The 21,597-nt window shown below is 36.0% G+C and overlaps 1 protein-coding gene across 2 annotated transcripts; it reads right to left on the reverse strand.

The window, feature by feature from the left end:
- Positions 1-575: 575 nt before the first annotated feature.
- Positions 576-12,699, reverse strand: MC2R (melanocortin 2 receptor). 2 transcript variants are annotated; one of them, XM_032692992.1, is made up of 4 exons: positions 12,612-12,699; positions 11,131-11,230; positions 8,930-8,985; positions 576-1,770 (listed from the first exon to the last, which is right to left on the reverse strand). In XM_032692992.1, exon 4 carries the CDS (start codon positions 1,615-1,617, stop codon positions 652-654), a length of 966 nt encoding a protein of 321 aa, XP_032548883.1. In that variant the 5' UTR covers positions 1,618-1,770; positions 8,930-8,985; positions 11,131-11,230; positions 12,612-12,699; the 3' UTR covers positions 576-651. The 2 variants fall into 2 exon arrangements, with proteins under 2 accessions (XP_032548883.1, XP_032548894.1); XM_032693003.1 differs by having other exon boundaries at positions 11,131-11,226; positions 12,612-12,697.
- Between the last annotated feature and the right edge of the window lie 8,898 nt (positions 12,700-21,597).

The raw sequence follows: 21,597 nt of genomic DNA on the forward strand, positions 1-21,597 counted from the left end.
AGAGTTCAGTACAAAATATCCTCTTCTCTTGGACTTACACTCCGAAAATTGTTTTGAAACTTAGAGGTCACTAATTGCATGATTTTAAGGAGACTAGATGATAAAGAAGAGTCATGAGTTCACTCTTTCAGCAAAATCTGTATTTTCTGCTTAATCATAGACTTTTATACAAATGCGCAGTTTAGAAATAAATATTCATTTCCCTGCAATTTAAACAACAGAATTTTAAAGTAGTATACACCTTGAATTGAAATTACTGATATAGAGTGAGTTGGCTCATCTCTGTGGTAATGTAACACTGGATGCAGAAGATTTATTTTGAGTTTTCCTGAAATGACGAAAGATAGTTAAGACTTTTTTTTTTTTTTTTTTTTTTTGTTTTTTTTTTTTTTTTTTTGTTGTTTTTTTTTACTTTCATGAACATTGTCAACAGAATTAGCTTAGTAATATCTCTGGAGGTCTGCTTGACAAAATTTGTAAGCATAGTTAGTTTTTATGTATTCTTTGGTTGCCTTCTGAAAAATCACTGGCAATACACTGCAATGTACAAATTATTACTGTGGGCATACTTGTTGGTATTTTTGACTCCGCAAACTGATGTTGCACAGCACTCCACAGGTGCTTCTATAATCTTAATTTTTCACTAAGTGTTTACCAGTTCCAGTTCCAGTTTGACCTGGAACAGTAGAACATCTTCTTAAATGTACTCCTCAATTCTGGGCTTCGGAATGCAAAAATCATAGGATCAATGATCGCATTGCACATTATGAGTGTTCCATTCACATGGAAAATGGACATGTAGCAAGCACAGTAAGGGTTATGTGGGCAAAACCTTGCTAAGAGAATGTGAAGAACAAAGGGGGCCCAACAGCAAAGGAAAACTCCAAGAAAAATAGTCAATGTAATTGCTCCTTTCATGTTAGTTCTCTGGTGGACTGTGCTGGTGGGCAGTGAGGCAATCATTTTAGCATGAGATCGAGCCAGGAGGAACATATGGACGTAGAGGCACAGTATAAAAAACATCATTAGAGGGAACAGGATAGTGAAGGGAATGACTGTTGCAGCTTCATAGGAGAAGAGAGCAATGGCAATGCTACTGCCAGCACAGAACGTCCAAATGATTGCCAAGATAACCAAGGCCCTTCTCAGTGTCATGATGTTATGGTACCGCAAAGCATAGAAGATAGTGATGTATCGATCTGCTGCAATAGCCAACAAGCTGAAAATAGATCCCAGTAAAGACAGAATGAACATGGAATCCATGGCATCATCCAGTTTTTTCTCAAAGTCCCCATGACGTGTCAGGTATCCCATTTTGCACAAGATGATAAAGATGTTCTCCAGAGTTTTGTACAAACTACCTAACATGTCTGAAATGGCTAAACTGCAAATGAAGAAGTACATGGGCAAATGCAAGTTCTTATTTTTAACAACAGCAATAAGGATAAGCAGATTTTCCAGTATCCCAGCAGCAGCAACAGTGAAAAAAACTTCCTCTGGCACCACAATCTGGATGCAGTCAGTGACATTTAAGGAAAAATCACTTATATTTTCAAAGGAAGGAATGCTTGTCTGCCCTGGGTGTTTGTTTAAGTTGAAAGGCCTCTCGGTGCTCATCTCTTCTGGTCGTGGAAAGATTCTGGATCGCTGCTTTTTAGGTTTGGCTTTATTCTGAAGCTGACCTCTGAGTCAGACCATTCTTCTTTTGATCAAGGTTTCCTCCTTCATGTGAAGCAATTTTAAGACTTACTGAAAGATTTGGAATTTCTCCTGCAATAAAACATGTAGAAACATAAATATCAAGAAGAAATTTGCCACACAGATAAGGCAAAAATAGACATTTGAAATATCACCTCCTGTGATGGAAAAGACATATATTATCCCTAAAGAGAGGCACAATTGGATTAGATAAAATAAGGCCTGTTCAAGGCTTCACAGAACCTTAGAGAAAATCAAAGTGTAAATTATCTCTTAGCTTCAAAGTAATTTTAAAAAATAGATGTAGTTTTCTTTACCAATGGGCATACCACATTTACTGAACTAATCTGACAGACTTCAAGAGTTTGGCAATATTTAGTGGCCCAGTTGTTTTCTTTGAGAAAGTCTGGCATTTCTCGCATGATTTGCAGTTTAATAGACACAAATAAGACCAATGCCAAGATAAACTGTTGTCCAGAACAGGAACATGTTTACTACCACACTGTTGATGGTGCAATGAAGTACCCTTAATTTAGATGTGAACATTTGTAAATATCAATGTTTTTAGAGGCATGTTAGGCAGTAGTGAGAGGCTTCCTTTTAATTTATATTGAAACTGTAATTTCATGAAATTTCATGAAAATACTTCTAAGATCCAAAGTACAATCTTTTCTTTCCTGTATTTTACAACCATCTATTAGACCAAGTGTTTATTTCAGCATCAAGATGATATTTTCCTTTCTCCATAATGATCCTGATCTAAACTACCTCAAAGCATACATGAATCTTTAAAAAGAATAGGCTTTTTACTTTTTTCATTAATGTTTAAATAGATACAATATTAATTTAGCTCAGATATGACCCATAAATTATAAGACATATTTTTTCCTGTCATTTTTATAGCCTGTCTTGCAAAACACACATGCAGTTGCTATTCGGAAAACCCTCTTCTTTAAAGAACTGATATATTTTTCACTGAAAGGATTGTCAGACTGCCCAGAGTAGTGGTTGAGTCACCATCCCAGGAGGTATTGAAATGATGTGTAGATGTGGTACTTGGGGGCATGGTTTAGTGGAGGACTTGGCAGTGCTGGGCTAACAGCTGAACTTGGTGATCTTAAAGGTTTTTTCCAACCTAAATTACTCAATGATTCTCCCTCTGTTTTCAAGTTTAAAACAGGTTTGTTTGACACTTTCATACCAATAAGTCTTAAAATTCCTTTGGACATTTGTTCATCGTCAGGGGTGCTGAATACCATAATACACTGTTACTATTCCAAAGGGAGAAGTCAAAATTGTAATTGTTTTGCATGTAAACAATACTGTCTGCAAGTGTCAATATCTGTTACCAGGGCAGCTGAACTGCTATCTGGATGTGATTAGCCCTAATGGACATGGATGTGTTTGGTGTCTTTTCTGTGGAAAACAGGTTTCTAAGTTGTGTTTGCTAATGTCATCTGCTGAGATTTCCAGTAAGGTGCTACTTGTGGTATAGAATGCTGACATTTGGACCACCTGCCTTCATGAATTTGATTGAAACAAGCTCACTTAAGGAAAGTATTCAGGAGAGTACCCACACATATGTGAAAACACAGGCTGTGTAGTGGAATAAGTGAACTGTATTGCACTGCAGCATGCATGAACATTCCAAAGAAAATTAGGTCAGCACCTGTCAGTATGTGAAGGAAGGAGTTAATAACAAGAAAAAGAGACCTGACAATGTCTTTGTAATGATATGCTTTTCCTATTCTCACCTAGAGCTGCTGTCACAGTTAAGTTTTATGATTTCTAATCTAGCAATCTGTTTAACAATTTTCACTCTCTACAGAAAGACAACACAGACACTTCAGACAAAACCTCATTTCAATTGGATTTAAACAGGGGAATCAGTCAGCAAAAATATGTTTATGTCACTGTTTTCTCAGAACTGTTTTTTCACAATGCTTCTCTTGACAGAGTCATATCACTGAAATAATCTGCCTGAAAAAACATGAAGCTTCCTTCACTGAAAACATATAATATTATGAATGGCATGATATATCACATCTGCTGCTTATAATTTTACAGTGATGCTTTAGTAAGTACAACACTTGGGCAGAAGAGAAAACTTATAAGGTCTTTAGTGCATTTACAGTAAACTGAATAATTACATCACTTAATGTTGTTTCCAAATAATAGAAAGCCAGAAAAAGACATTCTTGTTTCAGAGAGTCTCATTTCAGCATATTGCACACTGTTTTATTAGGTTTCCATCAACCTAATTGCATTTAAGGTCTCATTTAAGGTCTAGGGATAAGTTTTTCTGACTAGCAAGAAATGTAAAACACTCAAAAAACAACAAATGATAACAGAAGACCTTTACCTCTGAAACACATTTGCAAATGCAGCTGTATAGCAAAAAATGCAAAAACCTCAACCTATCATTTTTCATGTTAACATCATGTCCTGGGGCAGAAATCATCAGGTCAGTAACACTGGATACTCAGAAATACTTTTTATCTGGAAAGAGGCAGTCTCCTGAGCAGGTATAATGAGCTGATAGCAATGGTGAAGTTACTAAAAATGCATATATTTGTAATATTACCAACAATTTCTATTCAGTTTGTAGTTATCTAAAGCAAGACAAAGCAGTAAACTGGGAAAATGGAAGCCGGGACCAGAAATTGTACTGACAATATTGTACAAACTTAGGAAATAAATCAAAGTCAAATTAGCTATCAATTGTATTCGTCACCATGATTACAGTGTGACTCTTTAAAACACTCTTGTCACTTGGAAAGCATATTTGCACTGGTTTATATTACACAGCTAAGAGTCAGCAGTGGTACTTCTCCTGGTACAAGGCTGAGAATGCATCTATGGATGCTGGGAGCTCCCAGTACTCCTCAGGATCAATCTTGGACAGAAAGCACAACTCTCTCCTGTGTGCCCAGTGCCTACTGATAACTAAAATACAATTTTTTCTATGGTAGAAATGCAATGAATTAGCATCTGAAAGGTCTGGGAATAATAGGTCTGCACTTGAATTTTTTTTTAATTGGGTGAAAACTTATTCATTAAATAAATAAACAACACACTTCCCCTCAATCCCAAAATGTTAAATAAACTGACCTAGTCAGCTGTTCTAGTAATAAAAGTAATTTCAGTTGCAAGCTATAATGATAAGATAAAGAAATTATATACCCTAAATACTGTATTAAATTCCAGGTATTTTTTTGCATCTATGATTTTTTTAATAGCAAACTATATATCCCTTTATCAGAGAGATCCCAAGGTGTACTTGTTCTTTAAATAGCTGGCACTAAATAAAATCAGAAAGGGTACTGAGTAGTCTCTTCAGATTTTGGACCATACAAAACAGCTGAGATAACTAGACAATTGTGTAGATGCAACGATTTCTTTCCAGAACCATTAAAGGTAATAATTCTCTGTTCTATGCTTATAAATGTTTTGAAAAATGTAATTCATTAGGAATGAAACAGAATAAGTGGTTTGTGTATCAAACACAGTATATACAGCATATTTCACAATCCATTCAGTATATACAGAGGTGTTTATTTGTCACTTGAAATACTACGACTTTTTCTCAATCCTAAACTCTCCAATATATTAGCACTTGCCTCTGATGTCATTATCTCTAGCATTTAATCTCCAAAGCTATCCAGTGTATAAACTCTCACTGTTTTAAATAAAAGTACCTCTATCTTTAGGGTACCTGGTTCCCCTTCTAAAACTTGGTCCTAGTGGAGCTGGCTATGCTGCCTGGTGCTACTTAGGATGACCTTCTTTGAAAATGCCAGACAAAGTCCCATGGATGGGAACTATGTATTTTTTCGGTCAAACCAAGCCAAAATGTTACAATTTTTTATCAAGATACATTTGAAAAAAAACTATGGACAATTACCTTTTCTCTTGTTTTCAGCTTTTCCAGGTGTACCAGGCATTTAAGAAGGAAACAGGCCTCTCAAAAATATGAATGTGGAGGTTTAATTTTTAAGAAGCTGTCAAAAAAGTGAAATAACAACTTTTTTTTTCCTTTTTTTTCTATTTTCTTCAGTAGGCAGGCAATGGCTTTCAAGGGGATAAAGGCGACTGGACCTTTTATAGGCAGGTGAGCTATGAGGACAGGAGGATCCTTACACTTGCTAATGGGCATTTCTTTTCGTCTACCAGCTGGGCTTAGCTCTGAACAAGAAAATAAGTGAAAAAACCACACAGAGCCCAATTCTGCCTTGTCCTGCACATAGTATAGTACTTTACAGTTGTTAAAAGTAACTGTGTAAGAAGAATTACTCTACGATATATAGACTGCTAAGGATCCTGTTAGCTTCTCTACCTCCTGTAGCTTTTCTGGCTGTAATTAAAGTGAGGGTCACTGGCTATCTCAGAGTACTTAAACTATCTCACTGAATTCTGGGTTGACTGTACTTAAGGTACCTCAGCATGGCCTGTATAAAAAAACCTGAACAGAAACCTTTCTGCTTGAGGAACTGTAGCAGATTATTAATGAAACATCCTCAGCTTCAGTTGTTAAACTCTTGAAGGGAAGAGTTTCCTCAGATAATCTCGATTTTAAATCTCTCATCATTTATTAAACAGACCCAAATAGTGCAGGAAGCATCCAAGAAAGTTGCTAAAATTTAGTGGAAGCACAGTTTTTCAATAGTGTATAAACATTCTTCCTTTTTGAAGCAATTTATGAACATTTTTTTTTTCTTTCTGGAGGAGAGCTGACTGGTAGCTTTGTGAGAGGTTACGGTTTCACAGGAAGCTCTGAGCCACCTGAGCAACTCACTGCGCTGAAAGGCAAATTTCCTGCTCTCCCTTTCTACCTACACTTCTTTCAGGTTATCTCCTGTTATCTCCCTGGAGCCTTCCAAACCTTTTCTTCCCTAAACAGCTATGGCAATTATTATGTGTATGTATCACATTTTCTCCTTACGCCAGGGTGTACCCTGAAAAGGGGGTATGCTGGTGGGGCTGACTGGTGCAGGGGCTGCAGCACACTGAACTGGCGTGCCTGCAAGCTACCACACCTACCAATTTGCTCGGGGTAAACTAACTCTAACTTTGTGAGCATTATGCCAAAAACTATGTTTCTACCAGTGCCAAGACCATGCTATTTCTATCCAGCTCTGACATCCCTAGCAGCATAACAATCTATGTACAAACACCAGCATGAGTAGTTCCTTGCTAGTGAAACTTGAATGCCAGGGTTCCTCCTCTATGAAGTCTGATTAACCAGATCCTTCCTCTTAGGAAACTTTCCCAAAATTTCCTTTGGGATTCCTGCTGAAAGTATTGGTGTTTCTCATCAGGAACTGAAAAGGCAAAAAAATTGTCCATTTGAGAATTTTCTCTCATGCAAAACTAAAAGAATCTATATTTCAAAAACTTTGTTCAGCAGACACTGAATGAAACAACAGCTGTGAATGGGAAAAGAGCAACAGCATTAATTTCCATCCTCTTCTGAATGTGAACAATTTCAGTCACTGGCATTTAGGTGTAACAGAAAGATCTCTTTCCAAGGAAGGTCTTTCAGAAACTTGAGTTTCCCCTGCTTACTGTTGTAGGTACATGCTAGAAAAAAGTACCATGTAGTCAGAGAACAGTGAGGTAGCTGGACTCTTTGCTTATGTTTCATTTTTCAGATGCCAGAACCTGTATCTTTTCATCAAAGTAAATATTGTTCAAGTCAAAAACTAATTTAATACAGAATACAGTAATTGTAGTTTTGATCTAATATTTTTCCTTTGAAGTATTTTAAAAAATTTTTTATTCTTTAAAATTACAGTCTAGGTAAAACAATATTAAATAAGGGTGTGTGAGAACAGTTAGGAAAAATTAAGATACTATGAGACCTGGTGTTGTTTTATCATATCATATTTTGAAATTTTATGAACAACTGCAATTAGTATCCATAATGGATTAGATAATTTATTCTTTTGCTTTGATCTCCCTCTAGTGTTCTGGGGTTAGCCAGGTGTTAATGACTGATTACAGCTATTCTGATGCCTACTCACATGTGTGGACATTATATTAAACATTTTGTTGCCTAAACTCAAGTTCATGTACTGTCATCAGACCTAAACAAATGCTTTTTGTACAAGCGTGTTCTCTGCCATGTATCTTGGAGATTTACTGCATCAGAATAATGAATATACATCCGGTATGATTTCAATGTCTACTACGTTCTTAGAAATAGCTTTACACTGACAGAGACGGTACTTTCTGAAGAAAAGAGCAGACACAAAAAAGGGAAGAGTATACATACACAAGCTAATTACAAAAAAAATGTTGTTGTAAATAAAGCTGTACATATATCAATTGGGCTAATTGCTAGCAAAATATTACTCATATGATTAGAACTGTGGCTTCCCTATAAACAGAATTTCTAGAGTGAAATATTAGGCTTCTAATTTAGAATTAGAAGCCTAATTTAGAATTACTGAAATTCTAAAGGTAAGATATGAGTGTATATGTTGATTGAGAATTCTATATAGTATGTTTTTCCTGAGTTTGAAAACTGTAAGAACTTTCTGACCAAGTCATACAGTGGAGGTCTTGCAAATATTACAGCTGAAGAAAATTTAAAAGTTTGGTTTACTTCATATGAATACTTCTTTTACTTTTCCCCTTAAGATCAGCATTGAAATAACACAGTTATGTGTTCATTAATGAAAAATGCCACTATCAGGAAAGATTTCCTTATTTGCATTTAAGGTTAGGTATATTCAATATGCTGTGATTTTGCTCCCAACAATGGAAAATAAAATAAAGCATCTAAACTATGCAGAAAGTAACTGGCCAGGATTACTCTTCTCTGTATGGTAAGAGTGTAGCTTCATTAAAAACATGCATATCCCTGGGTACTTCAGCAAAGGTACTGAAAGCAAGAAAAGTAAAAATGATTAAGAAAAGATGGTCTGAGTTCTCAACATACTAAAAAAAATCTTTACAGTAGCAGGGGGGAAAAGGAATTATTTAGGGTGTTTATGAATGAAATGTCAAGAACTATTAAAACAACAGAAAGAAAAAGAACTTAAAGCTGAAAAGTCAAGAAATGTTTTCTTATTGATTAACTCCTTGTAGCAGTATAATTTTTCACATACAATTGCTGCGACTGTAAGCTGTGCTGTTTCCAAGTACCTGGAACTAAAAAAACTGCATAGTGTTGGAGGTTATATAAAGGCACTTGTTTTGTCATGAAGCATAAACACAGAATACTCACAAAGTCATTAGTGAAATAATCCTTTTCATGTAGACAATTTATTGAATGTGAGAGATCTATAGAGAGATAAAACCAGGACCTGTAGAAAATCGCTAGTTGTAAATGAACTAATGTACTTCTGACTGGTGTTTTGCCTCTTTATCCAGTAGTTACGCTTCAGAGGGATCTTTTCCCCAGCACAGACAGCACGTTGTGCCCTGCAGATGGGGAACTTTTTCAAGTCATTTAATACACAGCTATCAGGGAAGAGAATGAAATTCAGTGAAGATTTCCCGTCTTTGCTGCTGGACAGTATAAGTGATCATGAGAGTTGTTTTTTTCTTTTGCTCTCCATAAAGCTAGTGTTGCTTTGTAAAGTTGTGATACATTAAGAAATATAATTACTGTGATACACTAAGAAATATAATTATTAGTCTATTGCAATTTTGAACAACATACTCTATCTAAAAAAACAAACAAACAAACAAAACTTGCTGTGCCTGATGCAACTAATTGCTTTGGAAGTGATGCACTTATACTCTTTGCTAACACCCTTCACCCTAGTAGATCAGTCTCAAGCCACTAGAGTGACTTAGTGACAAGTTGAAAATATATGTTTCTTTATTAAGATTGTAATGGGATGATTCAAGTTTCTTTGAAATATTAGTTACTGTGCCCCAGACTTTGTAGTCTGCTTTTATTACACTATTCTTTCTTATTTGTTTGAGAATAAATTAATTTTAAGTCTATATATAGCTGTAACTTTCTGCAAGGAATGAAAAATTATATTGAATTTGAATACAGGACAAATAGCTCTTTGGATCACTGTAAAAATAATCAAGAGGCCTTCAAGTGACATTTCTGGAGGCCACCACTCTGTTCTTACCCTTTCCAGTAAATCATTGTTTGCCAGTAATAATGCCATCACAGAAATGTTATCAACAAGTATCAAGGAAACCTCTTTTACACAAAAGCATTAACCATTTCTTGAAAAAGAAGTTCTGTGTTTCTACTCTAAAAAAGCGGTACTCCTAGACTTTCCTTTAGGACTCATTCATCATTTCTCTGGCTGTGTTTGTTTCAGTAGTTGCAAACAAAATAATAGTCAAAGTAGATGGCACCATTAGAATAATATTTAATATTTTTAAATGACAGAAAACAAGAATGTGGATTTATAGCATTTAAGTACATTATCTTGTAAACCCAGGTACATCTTATTGAAAAAAATATGCATAAAAGATAAAGTATCTTCTTTCCTGAGAATCACTTAAAAGTGCCATTGTGCTTTTTATCTTGCTACTGAACAAGTAAATTTATATCTCTTTATACTAAAAAGTAAAAATAGTGAAAAGACAATTATTAAAAAATGAATTCAATAGATGGTTATTTTCTCTGGGAAATGTGTGGGCTGAGCAGGCTCAAGAAAATACCTCTTCGAGATGTGTTTTTTCAGAGCCATCTTCATCCCATATGTCTGAGAGGGAGAATGAATAGAAAAACAAAGGTGGAAAGGCTCAAACCTGAATTTTGCAAGCCCATAAAAATCTGCTTGCATTTGGAGTAGTGGCCACATAAAACTTTACGCTGGTTGCATGTCTGCATTCAGTGCTAGAACAGCTTCTGTTATGGGTTGAAGATGATACAATCTCATTGAAAAAGGTGTGCTGTCACCCAAAGCCACCTCTGGAGAGGAGTGGGAGGTTTATGAAGAGACCCTAAATTAGGTCATTCTAGCTTGTCTTTTCCATGCATTAACATATGGAGCCCCCAGGGCAATGATGCTGTGGTAGAACAGGTATTTCTGCTTCTTCACAAGTACCACAGAATTACATGCATATATCGGCGTGTGTGTGTGTGTGTACATGTGGTACACGTACAAAATTTGGCTTCTGCTTCTGGTCTGAAAGAAGTAACGAGGAAAATCGGAGGATTAATATTAGTTCAGGTGTCTACAACAACATGTGTAAATTATAGGCATTTACTGTGCCCCAATTTTCCTTGTGGTTATCTGCTTCAAGGCAGAGACTGCTGCTGTCCACTGCCTTCCTCTGCTGCGGATTAACTATCTCCAAGTATTGGCAATTAGAGTGCATCAAAGCACACAGTCTACTGAGAAATCTATAACTACCAGGTAGATCAATGGAATTATTCAATGTTTACACTTGAGTAAGTGAGAACGGAATTTGGTCTCCCTGAGCAGACTGAATGAAACAAAACTATACCTGACAGCAGTAGCCCTCCTTAGATAATTCCCAGTCCAGATCCAGAAGAAGATTCATTGATGACCAGTTAAAAGGTTTCTGAGGGATGTGTGGCCTCTGGCTGATGCAGTGAAAAAAAACAGATGAAGAAGGAAAAGCAGTGTACAAAAGATAAGAAACATTTCAGTAGAACCTTCTGTATAAATTAATTTCTTCAGGTGGTAAAGTAAAAAAATCTTACTCAAGCTTCATACAAGAGGTATAAAACCTCTGCCAAAATTTTGCTTTAAAGAAGAATGTAAGATGAAAGATTTTAGAGAACATTAGAAATATGACACTTTATTCCACAAATAACATTGCATTTTTCACTATTTTATCCAAGGAGGCTTTCTGACATTAGATATATTTAGTAAACCTCCACTTACCTGCTAGAGAAACAATGTGTGAGTCAGTTTGCTGGTAACTCTGGGAGAAAGATTATTTATAAAGCTAAGGAAACCAGCATAGTCTTTGCGTAAGGGAAAGACTGGAACATCTAAATCAAAGAGAACGACATTTGTTTCATTGGCATAACCTTGAATTAGGGTCACTTTAAAATAAATCATCTACTGTCTCTTGAAACATTCATAAGAAAGAAAAACAAAATATGCCCAGTGAAAGGAAAAATATTTTGCTTCAAATGGATTACCCTTTCAGCCACTCCTGATCTTTATAACCTCCCCTCCTAATATTTGGCAGGAGGAGTCTGTAAATCAAGGAGACTATTCACAAAAGGACCATAATCCATGTTATAAATAGTATTTAAACAGACAGGTAGGTAGCTGAGATGTCATATGATGTTCATTGCCCATTAAGATGATTGTCACTGTGTTTGTTTTTCAATCTAACATCTCTACTAAAGACCCATCTGGTGGCTGAACTGAAAAGTTAGTGAGGTAGGGAAAGCTCCAAAAGTTCAACTGTATTAGTCTGAATAAATTGAAGTGATAATTACAGAGAACTGTAATTCAGGCCATGAAGGTAAAAGTATGTATTGAGCTTTAACAATATTCTATAAAGAGCTGGTAGGCCCTATTACTGAAACAAATAGGAGGGAATAGCATAAGTGAGTTACCTTAGGGAAAGAATTCACAGTTGAATCTATTAATTAGCAATTAAATAGCAATGCCCACAAGCAGAATTATATTCTTAACAGTATAAACTGAGAAAATTTGTTTGCTTCCAGGGAACCAAAGGAAAGTTCAACTCTACTACAGAAAGGATGAATTCAGGCTCAAGAACCAAGGATTGAATTCATCTGTGTGCAGAAGGACTGGTAAAAACACAAACCCTTTTCAATAAGTAGTTTGACAGCTCTAGTGAGAGTCATTTGGATCTCTGGAACTTAATTATTAGAGACAAAAAGGCTTAGCAACACATTCAAAGGGAATATATTCGAATATATTAATTATCTTTGAGCATCCTTCAGATTGCTGAGGAGGAAAGAACTGTCTCACTCTTACTCTTTCTGTCCTGAGTTGCACACAGGTTTCATCTTTGCTTTTAAATTCCTTTTCTTTAGAGAAGTTGGGCCTGCTGAGTGCCATTGTGATACACAAATGGGTCGTGGAAGAATAGGACAAAGTCAAGACAACTGATGTCACAAGAGTGCAGAACATTTTTTTACTATTTGTTTTCACTTGCATAGTCCAACATTTAAAAAAACTCCTTCAAATGTACCTGGTTATGGTCCTAGCTCTTGAGTGCCAGCTTCAGAGGTACTCATGCTTTATTGTGTCAGGTGATTTTTCTAATGCTAATGTTTGTGTTTTCTGTTTTGTGAAGGAAAGGTATGTAAATATGAAAGGACATGTTGGAGACAGGCTAAGAGTTATTTGATTTTTTTTTAAATATCACTATGTAAAAACAGATGTACTATGATGAATTACAATGAAAAAACAGCTAGAATTGCATGTCATAAATAAAAAATGAATCCCTGTTATCGCACTGCATAAAATATAGCTTTTCTATTTAAGGATCCATTAAATCAGTAGATAATTCTAGTTTGAAAGATGAAAAATGCAAACTAATTAGAGAATGACCTTATCACCTGACAAACTTCTTACAGTGATTTTACCAGTTCCGTGCTTAAACGACTATGGCCAATCTAATAGCTGTATTGCATAAGTTTTCATCCCACTGTGTTTCATTTCCCAAGAGCACAGCAGGAAATAAACAGTATTTTCACAACATGTGAAGAGACAAAGAGATCTAGAAATTGTAGCAGTAAAAAGCTCTATAAATAGTCCAGGCTTTCAAGGAGGAGACATGATTGGTAAAGTTGACTAGAAGAAGTGTGAGTGAAAACTGGGGCCTCAGGCCAAGAGAAACACAGATACTATTTCCACAGTATACATTTTTTCCCATCTAGTAGACAGGGAGTACATCAACTGTAGTTGATTATCAATATTAAATACTTAGCAAAGTCTCAGATTCTGTAACCATGACCTTTAGCAAAAAAAGGAAGCATGGATTTAGCCTGCCATTTGATTCTTGCTTAAGAGCAGATCTGTTAGGTCCTTTTTCATTTCATGCCATTCTCAGCATGCTGTGCAAACTTGGAGCTTTGCATAAAAGGCAACTGTTAGGCTACTCTATTATCAGAAAGCAAATAATAATCTTCTAGAGACAGATGGCTTAAGGAAACATTAACAGGAGAAGAGGTTTTTCTTAAGCAGAAGACAGACTAATCGTGATTGTCTGGTAAATAAAAAATATGTAAATATTTGCAAAATTATTACTAATAATCCAGTATTTGCACAAAAACACTCATCATTTTTGGGTGACTTGTAGTGTGAAAAAAAAAATTAAGTTTTAGGGAATTTCTGGAGGTAGACTGGTAATAAACTCATCCCTGAGGCAGTGCCATATGGTCTAACAAAGCTCCAACAAAAAGGACTCAGTCAACTTTTTCAGATGTTAGCATGTTTTATCTTGCACACTGAAATACAGCAAGTGTGATGATAAAATCTGGTCTTAAAATGCCAGTAGAGAATTTTTTTGACGAATCTGGGTTAGATAGAGAAGCCCAAGATGCCATGCTGGTGTAGCTCTGTCTCCAGCCATCACATCGTGCTCGGTTCCCAGCACCTCACAGCTGAACACTGTTGAACATAAATGTATGGTTACAGTGCCACACCCCAGGGAATCTCAATTTATTCATTAGTAAATACTTGCAGTAGCAGCAAAGCTACTACTGTTATTTTCTTGCACTGTGTCGTTATATCTAGTGTATTGGAGCGAGAGGAAAAGAAGAGCTGGAGCCTTCCTAGCTGGTGTGCCCTTGTTTAATGATGTGTGGAAAGGGCAAGTCATGAACCAGCAGCTTGAGGGGGAGTGGGTAGTGGTGGCATGACCCCTTCACCAAGGCAGGCTGGAGGGAGTAGTAAAAGAAGGTTGGGGGAGATAAGGTTGGCTATGTAATTATGGTCTCCTCCAGATTTCTTTAAAACGGAAACCTAGTTTTCTGATCCTCTTACCTTCCTCTGAGGTTATGAGCAGTCAGTTTCTGGTGTCAGCCCAAATGGGAAGCTGCACTTAATTTTACCAGCCCAAATGTCACAAGAGTGCACTCTCGGCTTTTCATTTCAGAGGCCTCACACGTGTATTAATGCAAATTCTTGCAATAGAATTTTTTTTGCCCTCTTCAATTTTTCTAAAGGAAATTGTCTGTTGAACTTTGTTAAAACCAACAATATAGTCAAGGAGTGTATTAGACTCAGTACATGTAAGGGTTAACTGCAGTTTCATGGTCTACTTAAATGTTAACACTTATTTTTAAATACTTGGATTTTCTATTTTTATATTGTACTGTTACAAGTGTTTTGGGTATAATATTGCTATTCAACATGAAAGATTAGAAAAGTTTTAAAAGGAAAATCTGGCATTACTTTTGCTGTGTGAGATGGTTTTCATGCACGTAGTGCAGTGGTCAGATGCTTCTCAAATACTGGTGTTCAAGCGGACAAAACTATTTTCTGTAGATGTTCAGTAATTTCAATCAGAAAGTCATGTCAGGAAAATTTAGTAATCTTTTAAAAAGTACATTAATTTCTTCAAAAATGAGAACAAGAACAGTTAAAAGGAATATATATTTTACTAAGAGTCATTGACTGTCTAGGATAATTCTCCTTTTTTTCTTTCCTAATTACTGTTTACTTTCTCCTCTTTTCCCCTTTATGGAGCTTTTGGGGGACATTCTAACAAAAGAAAACCTAGAGGGTACATTTGTTAAGTATTTTCTGCATGATTATCCACTATCAAAATTAATATTTAATTATTTTCACTTTCAAAAGGCAAGAATTGTGGTGCATAACAACAGGCTTTTCAGTTTATAAATTTGTTTGTGTGAAGAACTTTATTTTCATGATTGTCTCCCATTTATTTAAATTCCTTAACTTCTTTTTGCTTTTTCTCACTAATTTTGCTTTTTCTCACTAATTTTGCTTTTGCAGTACTGCCAACTATATAATTGCTCTTGATGTAGTTTTCAGTGAAAGCTAGTTTAATTGACACAATTGCCTTTAAAAAATAAACATATCATTAATTTTGCTTTACACTTGGATAAATGACAACATTTGCATGTAGATTGGGATCATTATACTTTTTAAGAAGTACCTGTAAATATGGTAAAAAACTAGAGATATTCAGTATTATATGAACTTAAAGCCAATAAAGCCTTCAAGATAGATACAATTTAATTTTTTAACAGGTCTAGTCTTTCAAAGTTCAGGAGAAGCAAATACCTTAGAAGGGAAGTATCTAGGACTCAACATTCTCCTCTTCCAGAACCTCCTACAAGGCAGGAGAACTTCCCTCTCCTCTTTCTATCCTTATTTATGATAAGCATTGGTAATGGCAGACTGTGGCACAGGTCAGGTTGTTTTGGTTGGAAGTCTTTCTCAGGATTGCTTGTTTCTTTTATTATTCACTGCCCGATAGGGAAGCTGTGTTTTATTGCTTAATTGCAAAATATGCATCACCTTAAAGACAACAAAATGAAGTTTCATATAAAGTGATAATCTCTTGACTAGGTCTTCTAGTTTGCTATTAACAGGCAGAAATTTTATTTTTAGTTGGTGCAGTTAATTTAAAAAAACCCTCATAAACTTCAAAATAATTCGCATAGAGAAATAAAATGCAACATGAGAAGTTTCTCGATTTGAAATTTAACATTATATTTGACTTTTTATTTCTCATTTTAAAAAAATTCTGAAGAAATCTGAAAGTCTACATAAAGTTTTATGTCTTTGTGTTTCGTCTTTAGGTAGGAGAAGAAACATCAATGCCTTTAACACTAATTAAAGTTAACAAATAAAAATATGGAAAAGAGTAAGTGTAATGACAGGGATAAATATTACGAAAACACACTTTCAGGACAGTAAAATAATTTGTCCACTTGTTGAAATCTCTCGCTGATGATTTGAGATTGAGGAATTGCTTCAGCTGTTATAATTTTTCTTTCTTATCTCACTCTCAGAAAAGGCTTGAGCCTTGGAGTCCTCAGTGGAACTGTCTGAGGGCAAGAGCAGCACTAAGTCTGTTGTTGGTACTGAGCAGCAGGGAGGAGAAGGGTAATCCTTTGAAAAAGCAGGTTGAAGAACTTTTATTTTCCTTGTTTCGTTTTGTGCAGAGGTTTCATGTTAGACTGAGACAGCATCCTTATAATCCTAGGTTTGTAGCTGCACTTAACCTGACCACGTGTACTACCTTTTGTTCTATAAAATTCTGATTTATCTTTATTCTTGAAGCTATGACAGTAGAGTGAGCTGAATGGGAGGAACAACTTTGGAGAGTGGAATAATGCAATTTAAAATATGACCTCCTAGTGTAGTGACTGATTAGGTGAAGGAGGATTCACTGGAGTGGCAAAGACAGCTCATGCAATCTTTATTTCACTTAAACCCAAAAAGATAGACAGCTGAAAGTGCTGTTAGTGCTGAAATATTTTCATTTACTTTTTCTGATGACCATTACGTCTCACTACCTGATAAAAAAACCCACCATTGTCCAAATGGATTTTTAAAAACAATTTATCCGGATGGTCCCTAAAGGCATTGGCCACTGTTGCATCTCTTTTTTTTAACTTGGACTTTTTTTGACATCTAATTTTTCTTACATTTCATTTACGCCTTTATGAATCAGGTAATTTTTTAAAATGCTATTTATATACTTTCATATTCTGTTTAGTGTGAAATTATTACTGTCTGAAATAACATACTTATAATTTTTGGCATGCAAAGAACAGAGATAATCAATATAACAGCTTTGTCTATTGTTTTTCTCTGTTAAGACATTATTATTCAGCTTTTGCTTTAGGTTTTTGGTAGAAATTGATAGAAAAAATATTTCTTCAGGCATTTTTAGCTTTTTTTTCTCTGACTATTAATTAGTCTACAGCATGCTTTTACTGAATGCTTTATTTGTTTAGTGTGACAGAAAATCAACAAAGACTTGCATTTTTTTCTCAGTCTAGTTTATACCTACCTGCCTATAATTCCCACTAAATATATTTTCCATTGACAGTGTTTGCTTATCTGTTATGCATAATTGAAAAGCCTCTTATATTGTTCATTTGTCATTCTCAGCCAAGCATGGGTATGGACACTTGGAGCAAAAGATTGAACATGTTTGCATTTGTAAATTGAATTCTTTGTTCTTGTACTAATCTTCACAAGTGACATTTAGGCTCATTAAAAAAAAAAAAGGAAGAAAAAGGGAGAGACTGTTCCTGCCACACCCCCTCTCCCCCCTAGCCCCCATTTTAAAAAATCTTACTTTCATTCCAAAGCCAAAATATAGTTGGTCTTGGTAGGAAGTGGGGGCAGTAGAGCTTGTGGAAGATTGGCTTTTACTGTTCAGTACTGACTGTTTAATTTTTGTAATACAGTCACATAACAAATCCAGTAATGAAGGTATGCGAAAGAATAGATTGACAGCACAAAGCTTCATCAAAATAAGAAGGTAGCATAAGAAGACAATGGACAGAAAATGACGAAGATTGGCTTCGACACATTGGCTTGGTCTCTACTGCTCCAGTGTCTGAGTTCACCATCTTCAACATGTTTGTCTGCATAGTATCGTTGAGGTAAGAAAAGGGTCTCAACTCATTTTTTCTAGTTGTTTCTGCCAATGGGTAATTGAGTCATGGAGAAGCCGAGAGGGACTTTATGGTATCTTTGCAGTAAGACAAAAGCTCCTTAGGTCTAATTTTAGACTAGCTATTAATATTACCTCAGCCTTTGTGAACAGCAAAAACTGCCCAGAACTGTACTAGAAACTGAGTTTATATGGGCAGATGAGCCCTTAGACCCCCTCACTGCATCCTGCTGCTGTGCATTTACAAGTCGCTTGCATGAGGCTGTCCTGACTTCAGCATTGGCTCCCTGCTGCTGCCATGTCCCAGGGCAGAGCCACAGCAGTGCTTCTTTCTGGAGCTGGTTTGGCCACTTTCCTCTCTAAGACTAAAACAAGGATCACCACAGCAAGAAGAGAGGGGGATGATGATGAAACAGAAATTTCCAGGAACTCTCAGGCAAAAACCAAAGGTCCAGCTAGTGAAATATTTTACTTACAGTAGTAATCATTGGTGGATCAGTTCACTGGATTTTGTTTAGTAATTACACTTACTAAAGTGTACTTAGTAAGCTTGAGATTTTTTGGCTGGGTTTTGGGGTTTTACCTTTTTTATAGTGTGGTTGTCTGGCCTCCCTTTGCACTCATGTAAACTTTTAGCCTTCAAAGAATCCTTTTGCAATGTGTTCCTCAGGTTTATGACCTGTGGGATAATTTTTTTCTGCAGGAAGGATGTTTCACTTTTATTGTATAGAACATGACTCGTTTTCGTTTTATGAAGGAGAAGTTGGGTTTTGGTGAGGAAGGAAGACAAGGATAAGGGCATATTAAATATTGGATGATGTCCCAGTTCAGGTTAATTCCCTTCCTATGATGAACAGTGAGCTTTTCTGTACTGATCTCATGCAGTGGGGTTCTGTTTTGTTTTTCTTTTTTTCTAAGAGCTGGACTTTTTTTCTGATTTCTGGCCAGGAATATCTTCTTCCCTAGCTTCAGCATAACCTTTCGAAGTGTTTCAAATTTTTGAGCTGCTTAAACATCCAGGAATTATGTACTATTTAAGCCTCCGAGAATAAGTAAAACCAAAGCTTAAAAAAAATACAGATGCTATAAATAGTTTCCAATCCAAATATCCATGTCTGTAGACTGATGGTACAAAAGAAAAGGTGCATATCTGCACTAGACATTAAAAAGAGTGGGCTATGTTCTCTTGTCTCTTCTCCTCACCAGGAGGACTTTCAGCTTCCATCAGTCTCACTTATGGAGTGCAGGATCTTTACATCTCTGCACATGGTATCTTTTTTCTCCATCTCTAACTCTCCCTCTCACTCCTGCAAAAAGCTACTTGCTTTTGGCTTCAACCCCTTTTTGCCCAATTACCTCCCTGCTGTTCAGTTTTATATATCTTTTGTCAAGGGATTCACCTTGCTGTCTTGCATTCTCATAACTAGCAGGTAGTTTTCCTTGATGTACTTTGGTGGTGTTGGTGTATTTTGTTGCCCAAGGGCTTGCTTTAATTTAAATGCAAGATTGTCAAGGCTTAATGAATAGTGTTGTTTATGGTCTCGTCAGCCCTTGGAACTGCATTCTAAATTTAATTAAAAAAAACCACAAAGAAAGTAAACATTAGAAATGTGGGGATTCTTCATTTTTAATTTGACCGTTAAGATAGAATGAGTTTTCAATACTAAGCAGTTTATAGGTGGCAAATGGAAAAATTTCCCAGATCATTACATGTGTTTAACTAGTTATAAACTACAGTAAAGATCCTATAACAGGAAATTCGAGCACTGCAAGTGGTGAGAAGTTCTCAAGGAATGCTTCTTGAAAAAAGCCACCATTGAATAGGGTCACAACAGCCTGGACTATTCCTGCTAAGTTGCCTGTCAGGGTCCAAGGCAGCCTGCAAGGCAGAGCCAGAAAGAAAAATGGCCCTGATGGACTTGCCCTTATACATGGTCCAACCAAACTCCGTATATGCTGATACCTCACAGTATTTACAGAAATGACGACTACAGAGGTGGAATTTCTTTCTTCCTTTCCTGTCTTCAGCCTCTTCCCCCCAGCCTTCCTGAACTTTCCGTGAATCAGGAAGGCAAGTTCTGAAGATACCTTGTTCCATAGAACAATATCTCATACCCATTCTCTGAGAGACAAGACCTAAAACCTTCCAGTACCTACAGCTATGGCATTTACTGATCATAAAGTTCGACTTTTTAATTTCTGTTACATTTTGATGGGCTTATCACTGATATTTAGTAGAAGAACAGACAAAGAGACATCAGGTTTCTCAGCAAGAGGCCATTACTACCCCAGTCCTTTTCTTCTTTCTGTGATTTCAGCCATCAAGTTGAGTAAAAGAGCCAGAAGAGAGACCAGGTTGTTTCCAGCATCCCTCTCTTTTCCACCAATGGGCAGTGCAACTGAATCACCCTAAAGGAACATAAGCAGATGTGATGTTCTGCACCATTCATTCATTGTGGTACAATTTATATGCAGTGTGAACACAGAATGTATTTGTGAGGTGGGTCTGCTATAAAGAGGGAAGCATTGGCACAAGTTGACTGTGATCTTGAAGTTGTTGAATCAAACACTTTTAAAAAAAAATCAGTTGAAAAAAGATTTTTCACACCAGGATTATTAAGTGAAACAGCTAAAATTGAAACAATTCTAAATACATCCAAGAAGCAGAAGAGTGAAGGTCTTGTAACAATCACATTGATCTGGAAAGTTAACACAGAATCCTGCACTTTGACATTCATGTTTGGTCTTTGATGTTTTGTATTAAAGAAAGCTCCCTCCTTCATCTTTTTATTCAGAAAATGTTTTTCTTTAGCAAGTGATGTGTACTTTACCTTTTCATCTTATCCACTGTGGTTCAGGGCTGTTAAAGGACTACATTTGCTCTCAGCGGAACTCAAAATAGCTTGCTCTTTATTCAAAAAGAAGGTGCATAATTACACTAAGCCTGAACAATGGAATAGTTCAGAAAGTGAAATGATAAACACCAACACAAAAAATTTTGTATGGTTTCACACATCCAGTGTACTGATTATGAAAGTTATTTCTATTTAGAGTTATTAACGATAATTCTGCCACAATAATTTGCTTATGGAATACAAGGTTAATGAGAGAAACAGCAAAATATGACAATAAGGAACAGTGCATAATTAATCAAAATGTTATTTAAATCTGAACTTTGAAATAATTTTAAGTATCACCTTTTAGGATAATGATATGGCAAAAGGGAGAGGGAGTGCATTTTGCCATCTGTGAGAGATTCATATTCTTGCAAATGCCCATGCACAACTATAAATACATCTGAGAGTGATTTTGGTACTGGAGTGTTGCTAACAACTGGAGTTGAAGAAGTTA

This window comes from Chiroxiphia lanceolata, chromosome 1 (assembly GCF_009829145.1).
Source record: "Chiroxiphia lanceolata isolate bChiLan1 chromosome 1, bChiLan1.pri, whole genome shotgun sequence".
Lineage (NCBI taxonomy): Eukaryota > Metazoa > Chordata > Aves > Passeriformes > Pipridae > Chiroxiphia > Chiroxiphia lanceolata.

Coding starts and splice junctions, on each gene's coding strand:
- MC2R (XM_032692992.1), bottom strand. CDS start 1,617: ATGAGCACCGAGAGGCCTTTCAACTTAAACAAACACCCAGGGCAGACA.